The sequence below is a fragment of the Strix uralensis genome, chromosome 10 (assembly GCF_047716275.1).
Source record: "Strix uralensis isolate ZFMK-TIS-50842 chromosome 10, bStrUra1, whole genome shotgun sequence".
Classification (NCBI taxonomy): domain Eukaryota; kingdom Metazoa; phylum Chordata; class Aves; order Strigiformes; family Strigidae; genus Strix; species Strix uralensis.
Genome location: NC_133981.1, coordinates 19,187,493 through 19,203,504, shown reverse-complemented (window position 1 = coordinate 19,203,504; position 16,012 = coordinate 19,187,493). Strand labels below are relative to the sequence as shown.

The following is a 16,012-nucleotide window of genomic DNA, read 5'->3' as shown; positions in this document are numbered from 1 at the left end:
AGCAGAGGTGAACGCACAGAGGGAAAGCGAGCTGCCTGCCTGGGGTGCCCCGGGGTGCCAGGGTTTGGTCCTTATGCTTTGCACCCCAAAACCCGAGCCCCAGGCTGCAGGCAGGCGCTGCCCGGCGCAGGCAGGGGCTGCACCGCTGCCTGTTCGCCTCCTGGGGACGAGGGATGACGCTGTAGCAGCCAGTTAATTTGTGAGCCTGGGAAAGTTTGCATGGATCTCTTTAATTTCCTTTGGTTTATTACGATTCTTTGGTTTCGGTTTAAGCCATTTATTCTTCTTTTTATGAGTTCGGTTTCGGTTGGTTTCGATTTTCATTTGGAATTAATCTGTGTACGTGTGTGTTAGCCTGGCCCCCCCTTTCTCTCTCTTTCTCTCTCCCCTGACCCCCAAGCCTTTTTCCCACCGCAGGTCCACGCTGCTCCCGGGGACCCTCTCCCCCGTTCGGAGAACCGGACCCTTCCCCTCTTCCCCCCGTTTCTCCCCCTCGGCCGCCCCGGCGGCTCGACCCCAGCCCCACTCCAGATCCAGCCCCTGCCGCCCCCTCCATCCATCGGCAGGAGCCCCACATCCCCGTGGGGACAAGGCCAGGCTGTCCCCGTCCCTGGGAGGGGGGATCCCCCCACCCCCCAGCTCTGCCCGCCGTGCCGTGCATGCCCCCTAACTCAGTGAGGACATTTTGATATCAAGACTGTTGCAACTGTTTGCTACTGACTCTCATTTTCCTTTGGAGTATTGAATATATATATATATATATTTCTCTAGTTATATCTTTGCATTTTTTTTTAATTCTTATTTCACCGTGGCCTTTTCTTTTCTTTTCGTTATTGGGTTTTTCTTTCTTTTTCTTTTTTTCATGTCGTTTTTTGCAAGAGGTTTCCTTTTGGTATGATTATGATACACAATATTTTTATTCAAACGGCGATTGAATAAAATATTGTTTGTGCCCCCCTTCCCCCTTTCCACCCAACCCCCTTTTTTTTTGTTTGTTGTTTTTTTGTTTGTTGTTTTTCTTGCTTTCTCTCTATGGTGGATTCACACAGTACCAAACATCAAAATGAAGGGCAAGTATTTTCAGTCTCAGACCACTCACCTTCACCACCCCGTCCCCCGCCCCGTGTCCAGTCCCCCCCCAGCCCCCCTGCTTGCCCATCTCCCTGCCCGTTTGCCACGCCGAACCTGCAAACCGCCACCGACTCGCCCTTCCTCCCTCCTTCTCCTCCTTCTCCTCTCCTCCAGTTCCCCCTTTATTTGAAAGCAACATGTCTTGTTCTGTCCATGAGAGCTTTGTCACGATGATTCCCCACTCCCTCCCCGCGCATCGCTCCCAAACCCAGTTCGATATCGTTCAAGAGCCAATCTCGTATGAAACTGCAGTTTTCGATCCACAAGGTTTTTCGTAGCTAGTTTGATATCCCGCTCTTCCTACCCCCTCCCTTCTTGCTCCTCTCCCCCCGCTCGCCTCCTCCAGCTCCTTCTCCCCCGTCCCGGCTCCTCCGCTTCCTCCTCCCTAAGACAACTCAACCTGAAAGGGATAGGGCTGTGCAGGGAGCAGGGGGCTGCGGGGTGGGCACCCAAAGGTGGCGGGGACGGAGGGCAGGTGGGGGACCCAGTCCTCCACCACCGTCACCCTCTGGGACAGGCTTTTTTGGGGAAGCCCCCCAAGCAGAAACCCTTGGCAGAGGTGGGGATAGGACCACCCTGGGACGATGCCACCCTGCTGCATAGGAGACAGTAAGCCTGGCCCCATGGGGATGTGGGGTGGCCGAGCCCCAGGGTGCCGCGCTGCCTGCCCCCATGGCTGCTCGGTGGCTGTCCCCACTGCCCCTGGCCCCAGCATGGCATGAAGCCCCCAGCAGCTGTAGTGTCCCAGCACCATCCGTGCCCCCCCCACCAGGAGCAGCCAAGTTTGAGCCCAAAGTCCCACAGAGGCAGGAGCGGGACCTCACCCATGCGACCCAGAGCAGGATCTGGCCCACATCCCCACGATGCCAGAGGGGCCCTGTGGGGCCAGACCCACAGCTCCTGCGCAGCCCCACAGTGGGCCAGGGGACACCCCGGCATGCATGGTCACCGGAGGACCCACCGCCATGCTCCCTCCCACACGTGCCCTGCACAGCACCCCGCATGCGGCACCCGCCGGCAGCACCCGCTCCCCGGCACACGCAAGGGGATGGCTGCGGGGGGCACGGCAGCGCAGGGGGGGACGGGGGGGATGGGGCCAGCGGGCAGGACAGCAGGGAGGTGGAAGTGTCACCCTCAGCCCTGTTCTATCAGCTTTGAGTTGCCTCCTCCTGGCGCCCCTGCGATGGCAATGCTGATGGACCAAGTACGAGTGTTTTGTACTCCTCTCCTCCTTCTCCTCCTCTTCCTCTTCCTCTCATCAGCTTGTACCCAGCCCCTTCCTACAGCCCTCAGAGAGCAACAGTCCAACCTCTGGCTGTGCCCTGCAATGCACCAGGGGCCGGCGGGAGGGCGAGGGGGTGGCGGTGCCCGCCGGGGGGGGCCATCAGCCCCAGGATGTCCCATAGCACCCCCCCACGCACCCCCCCAGCCCGGCTTGCCCCCACGAGCTGAAGCCCGCATCCGCCGCCCCTCTGCCAGGGGGGTCCCCGAGAGGCACCCCAAACCCTGCTGGGCTGTGACCCCCCCTTAAAGCTGAGCGAGGTGCCGGGCTGGCGGGCAGGCATGGGCCCCCATCCCTATTGGGGTCCCATCGCCCCGGGGAGGGAGGGGGGCCACCGGCGCCTGGCAGCAGAGCCCGGCAGCGCATTGCACGGCACTTTGCTGGGCGGGGAGCCTCTGGTTGGACTGTCCTCGGCAAGGTTCCCCGTTTGGCCATGTTGATGCCTGAAAACTCCTTTTTTTTTCTCCCAACAACCAAGTGTTTTGGTGATCCTCCTCCGGCCAGGAGCACAGCATGTGGTTCCCTGCCCTCACCCACCACCCCACCCCCGAGAGAGAGACGCCCCCACGCCCTCCCAAACATGCATATATATACATGTGCGCGCATATATATATGTGTGTGTGTCTCTGTGTGTCCCTGCGTACACGCCACCGGCCGCGCGTACGCAACCGCCCGCCTTCAGCCCGCGACCGAGCAAATTCGAGCCGAGATGGGCAAACCTCTCCTGATTTGGCTATAACGTTCCTTCCCGTGCGGTGCCAGCGACAGCAGAACGGCCTTTTCCTTCCTCTCTTGTTACCAAGAGCAGCAAATGCCTTTTTTTTTTTGGTTCCCTCCCCTCTCTCTCTGTCCGTCTCTCTCCCTCCTGGCCCCCGGTGTCCCCGTCCCCCCTCCCCGCCAGATAACCTTCCCTTTCTGTTGCAGATTTTGAATACCTGCTGCCCAACAGCTTTGAGTCGGAGGGACATGTGTTCATTGCTCCCAGGTAGCTTTGCGTGTGCGCTTGCCGAGGTGTGCATCTGCCCCGGCCCCGCTGCCGACCCCCCCATCGCCCCCCATCCTCGCCTCATCGTGACTTGTCCCCCTTCCCCGTCCCCTATCGCTGTGTGTGTCGTGTGCCCGCTCGGCCGGGGGGGCTGCCGCCGGGACCCCAGCCCCGCTCCGCCACCCGGTTGCATCCAGCACGGTATATATGCACCCGGCACGGCCCGACCTCTGCGCGTGCATATATAGGTATAGTTTCTGAAAATCCCCCCGCCGAGCGAGGGGCCGGCGGTGGCATCATACAGTCGTGCTGGCTGCGGGGGGGGGGGGGGGGGGAGAAGGAGGGGTAGGTTTCTGCTCAAATTCGGGATGCCCAGGGTGGGTGGGGAGGCTGCCAGCCACAGGCTGCAAATAGGGACACGAGGACAGCGCAGTGGCCCCCAGACAGACAGACATGTCCCCTCCCCTGGGCCGTGCCACCCAGTCTTGTCACCTACTGGGGACAAAGGGCCGTCCCTCAGCGAGGTGTTCAGGAGCCCTGTGGCTCTGCTGGCACCCTGCCCTTCCCGCTGCTGCAGTGCAACCTCTGAGCAGCCCTAATTAACATTACCAGCTAATCACCTATGTACCTGTACATCATCATAACAGCTAAACGCTCCATTAGGAGGTGTTTTATCATTGTAGTTCTTGGGGACTGCAGCAGGTCAAAGCCACAGCCCTGCCACCCATGTCACCTGTGGGTACCCCCTACGCTCCCTGCCTGCAGCAGCCATTACTCACATGAATTCAGCCCAAAATATACAGTTACCGTGCAGTCCCGGCTTTTTGGGGAGAACTTGGTCCCTGGACAACGCATACAACAGCAAGGTTGAGGTCTGGGAAACATGGCAGCCAAAGAAGAGTAGTAATGAGAAACAGAAAAATCCTGTTGTTAAAAAATTGGCCCGTAAATGCACTAAGGGGATAGATATGGAGGTGATGTTCAAGCCCGAGGCCCAAGGTGTGGGTCTGCCGTCCGACTGCCCCACTCAGGCTGTGGTGATGGGGTCAGTGTCCAGCATGGGACTCTGCAGCCGGTGCAGCTGGAGAGAAAACTGGGCTTTGAAAATCAGGGCGAGCCCTTCAGTGTCCCCCAAAGCAGCTCTGTGAGCACCCTTCCTGCGCGGGGTGCCAGCCCGGCATGAGCAGGTGACAGGGAGGAGATGCGTGCCGGGGAGGGTGCCTGGCACCCAGGGCGACTGTATGATCTGCCGTCGATGCTGCCATGCCCATGGGCCACTGGAAATTTTCAGAAACCGTATATCCCCTGCCCCCGTGGGTGTGTGAGTACCTGTATCTGTGCGTGTCGGTGTATTTAGGTGGCTGCTCCCCCCGAGCAGGGGGTGGGGGCCAGAATGGGCTGTCCGGGGTGCCCCAGCTTTTTTGGCTGCCCCGTAGGCATGCTCCCTGCCACCCTCTGCTCCAGCGTTTGTCCTCTTAATGAGGTTTTTGGGAGAGTCAGGAGCTTGGCAAAGGGGACATGATCTGGGGGAGTCCTGAGCCCCCCAGCACTGCCTGCAGCCACACCACTGAGGCTGGGAGGCTCTCAGCATCCCAGGGTGGCACTAACCTGTGCCATCCATAGAGCCTTGTGGTGACCGACGGGGTCACAGCTGTCCCCAGCATCGGCAGGTCTAGGGTTCTGAACTCGGGGTGGCCCCAGACTGGAGCCGGGATGCAGCACCCCCCACGGTGCCTGTCACAGGAGGGGCTCAGGGCCAGCAATGCCCACGGGCAAGTGCCTGCCCCCACCGGCCGGGCCTCACCCAACACCTACCTATCTACACAAAGGGTACAGATGTGGCTGCCGAGCACCTGCATGGTGCCGCTGGCGCAGCCGCGGGGCCTCCTGAGGCAAACACCCGCTCGAACCCGCAGCGGAGCCCCTGCTCCCCAGGGTGCCACAGGGGCAGGGCAGGGTGGGCACGGTGGCGCCCACCTGGCCCCGCAGGTAAGTACGGTGGCAGAGGCACCCAGTCCCACCAGTAGACCCACCAGTATGGGGAGAGATAGGCTCAGGGTTGTACTGCTCTGGGCAAACTGGGATCCATCAAAGCAGGCCCTGGCAGAGGTGATGGCACCTCAGTGCTGGTGGCAGTGCCGGATGCGGTGGCCGGCGTGACAGCCGAGCTGGCAGCGCTGCAGGCAGCAGAGGGCTGAGTGCCGGTCTGCAGAGATGCCCACAGCCGCCTGCCCTGGCGGGGTGACGCTCACGGGAGCGGTGGCATGTCACCACCGTCATGTCCCCCGGCAAGCCCGGGTGCTGGCAGCATGGCCAGCACCTGCCCCACCGTCCCCGGGGGAGAACTGACCTTGCCTTTTCCATCCTCGCGAACGGCAAACCTTGTCCCCCAAACCCCAGAGAGTATTGCAAAGACCTCGACTTGTCGGATAACAACACCGAGTTCCTGGAAAACTTTATTGCCCTCATGGAAAAGGTGACCCCAGACTCCAAGCAGTGTGAGTAGCCGGGGATGGCTGGTGGGGGGCTGGCAGGGGGGTTAGGGGGGGAACAGGGGTGCAGGGGGAGATGGGGCAGGGGGTGAACCATGCTGGGGTTGGGGTCCCGGGAGCTGCTGCAGAGTGGGTGCCGGGGCAGAGCAGGGAGGCATGGGGGGCCAGCCCTCACCTCCTCCTCCTCCTCCTCGCCATCTTCCTTCCAAGGTGACAACTTCCTCCTGCACAACCTGATCCTGGACACGGGCATCACGCAGCAGCTGGTGGAGCGGGTCTGGAAGGACCAGGACCTCAACACGTAGGTGGAGGCGAGGTGGCCCAGGATGGGCAGTGCTGGATGGGGACAGAGGGGGATTGGGACGGGCTATGGGGATGGGGGCAGAGCAAAACCCCACTGATGCCCAGCGTGCCTGACCCTTCTCCTTGCAGGTACAGCCTCTTGGCTGTCTTCGCAGCCACCGATGGGGGCATCACCCGTGTCTTCCCCAACAAGTGAGTGTCTGGGTGGTGGGGGGGAGGTGCCCGGCCCTGCGTGGTGACATGTCTGTTCCGGTTGGGCCATCTCCAGTGGGACTGGAGCTGAGTGACAGTCATGGCCGTGGCTGCTCCCCTCCAGGGCTGCAGACGACTGGGAGGAGGAGCCAGAGCCCTTCAATGCCAGCTTCTACCGGAGGAGCCTGGACAACAAGGGCTACATCTTCAAGCCGCCTTACCGGGACGGTGGGTGCCAGTTTGGAGCAGCAGGGGGTGGCACAGGCCTCGCATGTCCCCTGATGCCACCCCTGCCCTCCACAGCCAGCTACCGGGGTCTGGACCTGGAGAACAACACCATTGGGATCCTGGTGAGCACTGCTGTGGAGCTCAGCATCGGGGGCAAAACGCTGAAGCCGGCAGGTAGGCAGGGGGCTGGGTGACTCGCCACCAGGTGGGGGGGGTCCCTGTCATCCCCCCCGCACCAGGGCTCACCTCATCTCCCCACTGCCCCAGTGGTGGGGGTGAAGCTGGACCTGGAGGCCTGGGCTGAGAAGTTCAAAGTGCTGGCAAGCAACCGGACAGACCGTGACCAGCTGGGCGCCCGCCGGGTACGTCCCTGGGGCTCCCACAGTGCTGTCACGGTGTGGGGATGGGGACAGGGACAGGGAGGGAGCTCTGCTTGTTGGGGACATGGCTGGGAAGCACTGCCAGGACATGGTGCTTGTGGCCCCACTGGACTTGTGCCTCCCACACAGCCCTGCTGTCACCCTGCTCAGGGCACCTGTCCCCACCCCCTGGGGACACCACCCTGTGTGTCCCCTTCTGGCAGGACAGCTCTGGGGGGGAGGACGGTCCTGCTAACCTGTCCCTCTGCCCTGGTTTCGGTTGACAGTGTGACCCCTCGACCAGCTGCGAGATGGACTGTGAAGCCAACAACAAGGTGGGTGGTGGGCAGCAGTGGGGACAGCGGGGGACAGCAGGCAGGGGGAGGAGGGTATGACTGGGGGGACTCCCCGTCCCCTGCCCACCCTGCCTGTGCTGTCTGGGGTGAGTGCACCCACCCTGTCCCCCTGCCACTCCTGGAGCTCAGCCAGCCCCCGACCCTCCTCGCAGGGATGAAGCCCTGCGGGTTGACCCCTGGATCATGGACCCCCACCCCGAGGGAGCTGTTAAACCTCCCAGGGTGGGTGGTGGTTCTCACTCCCTGCACCCAGCACCGAGATGCTCCTGAGCAGCCCCCAGGCTTGGGGACACCATGCTGGCCCCCCTGCCTGACTGCCTGTCACCCTGCTACATGTCCTGCCTTGCCCTGGGAATGGCTAGGGTGTGGGTGACACTGCCCTCCTTCCCCAGGACCTCATCTGCGTCCTCATCGATGACGGGGGCTTCCTGGTGCTCTCCAACCAGGAGGACCACTGGTACCAGGTGAGCAGTGGCCGTGTGGCAGCTCTCCTGGGCATGGGGTCCCAGCGGGGAGCAGAGACCTTTGAGCTCGTGTCATGGGTGGTGCGACAGCCCTGCTCAAGTCCTCGCCAGGGGAGACCCCCAGCGAGGTGGCGTTTGGGTGCAGACTCATTGTCCCCATCCCAGGTGGGCAAGTTCTTCAGCGAGGTGGATGCCAACCTGATGTCCGCCCTCTACAACAACTCCTTCTACGCCCGCAAGGAGTCCTACGACTTCCAGTCTGTCTGTGCCCCTGAGGCCCAGAGCAACACGGGCGCTGCGCCTCGGGGTGTCTTCGTGGTGAGCACCTGTGGTGGCAGTGGCTTCCAGGCAGTTTGGGAGCCCGGGGACCCACGGGGGTGTCCCCAGCGCCCTGCACGGGGACGCGCTGGTTCACCAACCCCCCCTCTTGCCCGCAGCCCACCGTGGCCGATCTCCTGAACCTCGCCTGGTGGACCTCGGCCGCAGCCTGGTGAGTCCTGCCGCATCCCCTCCCCAAGGGCCATTTATGTCAGGGGGTGACACCAGCATGTCCCTGGGGCTGGGACAGCAAGGTGTCTGTGTTCTCCTTCCCCAGGTCCCTCTTCCAGCAGTTCCTGTACGGCCTCACCTACAGCAGCTGGTTCCAGACGGGTGAGTCCCCAGGGAGCCCCGGGGTGGGGGCGGGCAGGGGACGTAGTGGGGGCACGTGGCGGGGGGTCCATGGCCCCTGGCCCACGGCGCTGTGCCGGCGCAGAGGAGGTGGCGGGGGACAGCATGGAGGCCAGAGAGACGAGCTGCATCATGAAGCAGACGCAGTACTACTTCAGCACCGTCAATGCTACCTACAACGCCATCATCGACTGCGGCAACTGCTCCAGGTGGGTCCGTCCCTGCGGTCTCACCGCCCAGGCAGGGCTGGGGACACCCCCCGAGGCTGCCTTTGCCAGCATCCCCCTGCAGCCACCTGCATGGGGGCGATGGGAGATGCCGTGCAGTGCTTGGGGGGAGGCTGTGGTACTCAGACAGGGGAGACAGAGAGCAACAGTAGTGTCCCTGTGGGCTGTGGGGTGATGATGACATCCCCAGGGCTCCTCCAAGTGGGACCAAGCTCTAAAGTTCCCTGGGCAGCCCCTCAGCATGGGGACGGGGAGAGGGACAGGGATGGGGATAGTGGTGGGGATAGGGATGGAGAGGATGAGGTTGGGGACTGGGATGGGGAGGAGAACAGGGATGAGATTGGGGGATGGGGAGGCCCTGCTGGCTCAGCCTCCCCAAAGCCACCTGCCAACAGAGCTGGCACTGGGGGCTAGGGGAGGATCGGGGCACAGGGTAACTGGGGTCCCCACTGCCGTCGCACCCCCAGGCTCTTCCATGCGCAGAGGCTGGCCAACACCAACCTGCTCTTTGTGGTGGCTGACAAGCCACTCTGCAGCCAGTGCGAGTCCGTCAAGCTGCTGCAGGCAGAGGTAAGAGGTATCCTTTGGTGGCCCGGCTGCATTCCACCAGGACATGGTGGCAGGGGGTGAGGGGACAGGTGGGTGTTGCAGGGCTGGGTGGGGGATCTAGGAGCTGCAGGATCAGGCTGGGGTGGAGGGAGCCAGCCTGTGGCCAGAGGGGCTGGGGGGTGGCCATGGGGCATCCCATGTGCCCCCACCGCCTTGTCCCCGGTGGTTTCCTTGACCTGTGAAGCCCCCCCGAGGGACCCCAACCAGTGTGAGCTGGTGGACAGGCCCCGCTACCGGAAAGGCCCCCACATCTGCTTTGACTACAATGCAACAGTACGTGGGGTGCAGGGGGGCACAGGGGGGAGTGGAGCCCCAGGGTGGGGTCCCCAGGGGAGGGATTGGGACAGTGGGTGCCCCCTTGGTGGGGGAGCAGAGCCATGGGTGTCAACGAGGGAGGAGAGCTGTGGGGTGCCCCCCTGGGGGGAATTGGGGCAGTGGGTTACCCCTGAAGGGGAGGGGAGTGGAGCCATGGAGGGACCCTGGGGAAGCAGTGCCATGGAATATCCCTCTGGGGGGGGAGCAGAGCCATGGGGGGATCCCGGGGGTGCAGTGCCATGGGGGGACCCAGGGGGTTGGGAGCCTTGGGGTGCCCCCTGGGGGATATGAGCCATGGGGGGGTCCCTAGTAGAGTCATGCTATGGGGTGCCCTTCATGGTGGGGGGGGGGAGCAGAGCCATGGAGATCCCAGAAAGAGCAGCATGGTAGGATGTGCCCCAGGGAGGCAGTGCCACAAGGGTCCTGGGATAGGAGGTGCAGCAGGGCTGGAGGGGGGTGGTGGGTGCCCCTACCAGGGCAGTGGGTGCCCCTGCGGCACTGTGGCACCACTGGGAGTGCCCCATGACCCATCTCCCTTTGCTCCCCCCAGGAAGATACCTCAGACTGCGGCCGAGGGGCTTCCTTTGCCCCCTCCCTGGGGGTCCTGCTCTCCCTGCAGCTGCTGCTCCTCTACTCCAGCGCCAGCCGGCACCCGCTGCCCCCGGCCGCCTGCCTTTAGCCCCTCCGGCCACCCCAGCCAGCTCTCTTTTCTTTCAAGCTCCATCTCCATCCCCCTCCCCGGCCCGGTGGAATGGGAGCGATGTCCCCTCCGCCGCCTCGGGGACCCCCACGATGCCGCCCCGCACTCCCCGTCGGCCTCAGCCAAAGAAGAGTCAGGGTGCAGGCAGGGGCTCCCCGGCAGAGCGGGGACCGGGTCGGTGCCCCCGCGTCGTGCCCTCCCGGCCACTCGGACTCGGAAAGTGGCGTCAGCACCCTCCGCCCACGACCTCCCCATCCACCTCGCCTATTTTTTTAGCCTGAAGATTTTAAAGCAGATCTTTCTACATCGAGTTTCTGACATTTTCACCTGGAGACCGGCGGTGTTTATTGACAGCAATGAGGACACGTGGAAAAAAAAAAAAGGGGGGGGGGGGGAAATGAAAAAGGGACTTGACTTGACTGTGCGGGTCAGTATTATTTGTTCGAGTGGGTACCGGCCCCCCAGGTGTGTGGGGCAGATGGTGGCTCCAGCATCTCCGCGGGCTCGGGGCCGGGTGCAGGCAGGGGCAGAGGCGGGGGGCAGTCAGCCATCACCTGCGCTGGGGCAGGATGGAGCCCTGGTCCCTGCTCTGGGCTCAGCCACTCTCATGCGTTCTTGGGCACAGATATTGGAGTGAAAACGAGGGGGGGAAAAAATGTATTTTGTTTCTTTTCCGTTCTGCAGATCACTGTGAAATCCTGCCTGCCCCAGCCCTGCCGGGTCCCCCCCAGCCGCCCTCGCCCTGCAGCCCTGCCAAAGAAACCGCACCAGCCCAGGGGACCTGCTGCTTGTCCCTGAGGGGGACATGCCATGTGCCCCACAGTGGGATGTGCCACATGTCCCCAAGCCGGAGGTGGAGCAGGGGGTGCCACATGTCCTCAGAAGGGACGTGCCAGGCCCCCATGCCCATCCCTTGGGGCCCCGGCGTGGGGGCTGCCAGCGGGCCACGGCGAGGGGAGCTGCTCCCTGGGTGCTGCTGAGGTCCTGGTTGGGGGCACCCAGCACTGGGGGGTGGGAGGTGCCCCTGCAGCGGGGCACCCTGAGATGCTGGGGCTCACACCGGGGCACTCGGGTGAGGGTGTCATCCCCCAGCCAAAACACTGGGTGCCAAGGAGGCGGATGGAGCGGCTGCTCAGCCCCACTGCACCCCGCTGCTCCCCGCCACCCCAGCCAGGAGAGGTGCCGCAGGGCTGGGGGGCCCAGCACCGGGTGCAGGGTGTCCGGCCGTGACACCCCGGGGTGCTGTGGTGCAGGGGGTGCCGTACCCACCACCCATGCCCCCCACTGCTCCCGGCAGTGCCGGGGGCCCCTGCCCGGGCGGGCAGCCCCAGGGACCCTCACCCCCCTGGGGGACCCCGCTCAGAGCCACCCCATCAACCGGGGCCAGGGGAGCCCCCTCGACACGGCCATCCCGGGGGGGCTGGGGAGGCGCCAGGCGCTAATTAGTGCTGGGGTTAATTAATGGTCATTCTGCTTGTAGCTTTTTCAGTGTGTGTTTGGTTACTGTCTCTGGGAACCGTGTTTGAACAGATGGCTCTGTGTTACCGGGAGTGTGTGTACTTCTGTAGTCTAGTTAGGTGCTCTGCCAGAAAACCACCACTATACATACCTATAAATATATACATATATAGTCTATTTTAAGTTAAAAACCAATGAGACGAAGGGGCGGCGTGGCCCCAGGCCCTCCCGTCCCACCGGGGTCGCGTCCTGCCCTGTCCCCATCTGAAAGCTTCTCTCTGCTCATTCAAAGGCGTTGGGTTTTTAATTGATTTTCTTTAATTTATTTTTGATTTCTTTGGGTTTTAATTTTTTTTTTTGTACAGAAGAGTTGGAAAACTTCAAAAACCAACAAAAAGACAATTTGTAAGATATTGTGCGTGTGACTCCTTGTAAAATATTTTCAAATGGTTTATTACAGAGACTCAGTTATTAAATAATGTTCATATTTTCACTTCACAGGCGGTGGCTGCGTCATTGCCCGGGTATGTGGGCAGGGCCGGGGGGGCACGGCACGGGGGGGCGGGCAGGACATCGGGGTGCTCCTGCCAGCCAGGCCGCTGCCTTCACACCTGCCTGCACCTCTGCTGTGAGGCTGACGGGCAGGGACGCGGGCAGGGGTACGGACAGGGGTACGGGCAGAGCGGCGGGTTCACAGGCACCCACGCGTGGCACAGGAGGGACTGTGGGGCAGCAGGGGCTCAGCCCGCCCCACGCAGCCCCCCCCGGGCTCCCACATCGCCCCCTGCTTCAGCGCTGTCCCCCCCTGTGTCCCCACAGTCATGTCCTCCTGTCCCGTGGGGTTTGTGCCCCCCCATGCCCACGTCCCCACGACCGTCCCCCTCGTGCCCCCATAAGCGTGTTCCCCCACCCCTCTCCTCCGTGACCCCGTGCCCCCCCCGCCCCCGCCATGTCGCTGCCCCGCCCCGCCGCTCACGTGGCCGGCAGCGGCCGCCGGACTACACGTCCCAGCGTGCCCCGCGGCGGGACCCTGCCCCGCCCCCGGCGGCCGGGCCCGGCCCGGCCCCGCCCAGCGCCGCGCATGCGCACAGCCGCTGTTTGTCCGCGCCCGGCCTGGCCTGGCCTGCGGCGGCGGCTGGAGGGGCCCGGGCCTGGTCGGGGGCTGAGCGGGGCCCGGCGGGGGAGGGGGAGGCGGCCCCGGCGGGGGGTGGGGGGGGGGAAGCCGGGCGCTGTAGCCCCCGCGGGGCAGCCCCGTCCCGCCGGTGGGGGCCGAAGATGCGGCGGTACCTGCCGGTGGCCCGGCAGCACTTCTTGGCGGCTCTGGCCGGCACCAGCGTGGTGGTGAAGTCGCTGAGCGCCGCCGTCTTCCTCCTCTACCTGCTCTCCTTCGGCCTGGACACGGCCTACGGCCTGGGGGTGACCCCCGGCTATCTGCTGCCCCCCAACTTCTGGGTCTGGACGCTGCTGACGCACGGGCTGGTGGAGGAGCGGGCCTGGGGCCTGGCGGCCAGCCTGGCCACGCTGGGGGCGGCCGGCCGGCTGCTGGAGCCCCTCTGGGGCGCCCTGGAGCTGCTGGTCTTCTTCGCGGTGGTGAACGTCTCGGTGGGGCTCCTGGGGGCCCTCGCCTACTTCCTCACCTACGTGGCCTCCTTCCACCTCGCCTACTTGTTCGCCGTCCGCATCCACGGCGGGCTGGGCTTCCTCGGGGGAGTCTTGGTGGCCCTCAAGCAGACGATGGGGGACAGCACTGTCCTGAAGGTGCCCCAAATCAGAATGAAGGCTGTCCCCATGCTCCTGCTCCTTCTCCTGGCTCTGCTGCGGCTTGCTGCCCTCGTCGAGAGCAATGTACTGGCCTCGTATGGCTTCGGCCTCCTCTCCAGCTGGGTCTATCTCCGTTTCTACCAGCGACATAGTAGAGGCCGTGGAGACATGTCTGACCATTTCGCCTTTGCCACTTTCTTCCCCGAGATCCTGCAGCCCGTGGTGGGTCTGGTGGCCAACCTGGTGCACAGCATCCTGGTGAAGGTGAAGGTCTGCCGCAAGACAGTCAAACGCTATGATGTGGGTGCCCCATCATCCATCACCATCAGCCTGCCGGGGACAGACCCCCAAGATGCTGAGAGGAGAAGGTACCACTTGCTCTGCTTCGGTGGGGATCGTGTTTATGGGCAGCAAGAGTCGGGTTTAAAATCCAAATGAGGAGTTGGGGAGATTAGGGTGCTAAGGCCGGGGGGGTGCTTCTCCAGGGGGTCTGCTAGGGGCTGTCCTCCCTGCCATGGGGGTGGTGGGTTGTTGTCCTGCTCTTCCAAATGCGGAGCAGTGGTGGAAGTGCAGAGGAAGAGCGGGGAGATTCTGGGCAAGGGGCAGGCAGAGTTTGGGGTCCCTGCAGGAGAACGGGGGATGGCATCTGCCGCAGGTGCGGACCCCCTGCTCGTGGCAGCCCTGCACCCGTCATCCTGGCACGGGGAAGGGCGGTGAGTCAGCCCCACGCCCCAGCCCTCCCGCACACCCGGCATTGGCCTTCCCGACTCCCAGCAGGAAGTTTTGGACAAGGTGTTGGCGCCCCACTTTCCCCTGCCCTGTTTTACGCCTTTCTTCCCCTGTTCCTGGAGCAGCCTGTGCACTGCCTGACAGCTTCCGAGCACACCACGTGGCATGAAAACTCTGCGTACGTGGTCTGGAAGTGCTGTGGTCTGGGAGTGCGAGTGGGTTTCTGTGGGGCAGTCCCAGGCACTCTGGGTCATCTCCAGCACTGCTGAATCCACCCTCTCCTGCTGGGAGAAAGCCAGGGACAGGTTTGCACAGAGCCCCATGGGGCAGAGCTGTTAACCCGCCTGTCTGCCCTTGCCCTGCAGGCAGCTGGCCCTGAAGGCCCTGAACGAGCGGCTGAAGCGAGTGGAGGACCAGTCGGCCTGGCCTAGCATGGAGGATGACGAGGAGGAGGCGGCGGCAGCGAAGGCCGACAGCCCGCTGCTGCCTGACCCTGGCACAGCCGGGAAGGGTGCCGGTCAGGAGTCCAACCTCATCACCTTCCAGGATGCCCCGTCCCAGCTGTGACGGGCCGACACGCCGCCCCCCTTCCCCGCCCCATCTCCGTGGGAGAGCTGCTAACCCCCCTCGTGTCCCCCCCCCGCAGCCGGGACGCTCGGTGGGGAGCGGGGACTCCTCCCGCGGCAGAGGCAGGGGGGCTACCTCATTCCAATGCTTCGTTGCTGCTCGCGGCCAGCACCGGGCCCCCAGGACGACGACACTGCCGCCACCGCAAGGACGGGGGTCCTCGAGCTGCTCCCCTCAGCGCAGGGCAGGCCGTGGACATCGACACCGGCAGCGGGGGCTGTTTCAGGAGGGGGACGCGGGGCTGATCCCTGCCCCGATGCCACTGCGCTTGCCCACGCGGGAGCAAAGTCAGCAGCGCTTCCTCGCTTCTCTGCGCCGGGGGTTGGCCAGAGCACTCAACACTTACTTCCTCCTTTCTGAAGGTAGTTTTGTCTCTAACCGAGGGAACAGGAAGGCTGGTGGGTTTCTTTTCTGAATCCCTTTCCCGTGAGGACCCTCCCCAAGCCCTTGCAGGAGCTCGCCGTGACCGGTGAGAGGTTTGCCAGGCAGGGGGACAGGCCGCTGGGCAGGAGGGGGCCACCCAGCCCCTCACAGCGGTGGCCCAGCACTGCCAGCTCTGGGCTTTGCGCGTGGGGGGTTCTCTCCTCCCTCTCCCACCCCTGAAGCCAGCCCTGTGACGAGCCGGTGCCCTCGGCCGCTCCCCGGCTAATCCGTTTGTCAGATTACACTAGAAGCTGGAATTAATTTTTACAGTGGGGCTCTCGCTGCTTCCTCCGGCAGCAGGTTTTCTTTCCTGCGGGTAGAATATGGGCTCCCCCTTCTCTTTCCCTCCCTCTGTGTTGATGGGCTTTTTTGTTTTTCTGGATGGAGAGTATGCTCCCTGCGACAGCCTCCTCGCAGTTCCTGATCCCCTGGGCAGTCCGCAGCCCGGGACATGGGTCGATGATGTTGTGATTATTTTTTTAAAGGACCACAAGAGAAGGTTTTGTCAACTGGGAAAAACACAGACGTTTCGGTATCAATAAAGAGTTCTTTGAAAGAGTCGGCTCCCGCAACAGAGGGCGGGCAGGGCAGGGGCTGTGCACAGAGCAGCCCCGAGAGCTCTTGCGCGGGAGCCTGGGGAGGGGGTTTCTTCCTGGGTGCTCCCCGCAAGCTGGGAGAGACCCTTTGTAATCAGGAGGTAGG

The 16,012-nt window shown here is 63.5% G+C and overlaps 2 protein-coding genes across 4 annotated transcripts in view; both read left to right on the top strand.

Annotated features, from left to right (window-relative positions):
- Window positions 1-12,268, top strand: part of CACNA2D2 (calcium voltage-gated channel auxiliary subunit alpha2delta 2) — a 226,548-nt gene extending 214,280 nt beyond the window's left edge. For 2 of the 3 annotated variants that reach the window (XM_074879544.1, XM_074879542.1), the window contains 17 exons: window positions 1,050-1,070; window positions 3,338-3,398; window positions 5,799-5,896; window positions 6,101-6,191; window positions 6,323-6,385; window positions 6,510-6,613; window positions 6,689-6,787; window positions 6,881-6,975; window positions 7,260-7,307; window positions 7,721-7,792; window positions 7,958-8,110; window positions 8,230-8,282; window positions 8,388-8,443; window positions 8,547-8,670; window positions 9,156-9,265; window positions 9,482-9,570; window positions 10,163-12,268. In XM_074879544.1, the coding sequence (XP_074735645.1) occupies window positions 1,050-1,070; window positions 3,338-3,398; window positions 5,799-5,896; window positions 6,101-6,191; window positions 6,323-6,385; window positions 6,510-6,613; window positions 6,689-6,787; window positions 6,881-6,975; window positions 7,260-7,307; window positions 7,721-7,792; window positions 7,958-8,110; window positions 8,230-8,282; window positions 8,388-8,443; window positions 8,547-8,670; window positions 9,156-9,265; window positions 9,482-9,570; window positions 10,163-10,291 (1,466 nt within the window). In that variant the 3' untranslated portion in view covers window positions 10,292-12,268. The remainder of the gene's footprint in view (window positions 1-1,049; window positions 1,071-3,337; window positions 3,399-5,798; window positions 5,897-6,100; window positions 6,192-6,322; window positions 6,386-6,509; window positions 6,614-6,688; window positions 6,788-6,880; window positions 6,976-7,259; window positions 7,308-7,720; window positions 7,793-7,957; window positions 8,111-8,229; window positions 8,283-8,387; window positions 8,444-8,546; window positions 8,671-9,155; window positions 9,266-9,481; window positions 9,571-10,162) is intronic. The other variant, XM_074879543.1, reaches the window with a different exon arrangement.
- A 684-nt stretch (window positions 12,269-12,952) lies between these two features.
- Window positions 12,953-15,866, top strand: TMEM115 (transmembrane protein 115). The gene is made up of 2 exons (XM_074879547.1): window positions 12,953-13,899; window positions 14,626-15,866. Exons 1-2 carry the CDS (start codon window positions 13,046-13,048, stop codon window positions 14,825-14,827), a joined length of 1,056 nt encoding a protein of 351 aa, XP_074735648.1. The 5' UTR covers window positions 12,953-13,045; the 3' UTR covers window positions 14,828-15,866.
- Window positions 15,867-16,012: the final 146 nt, after the last annotated feature.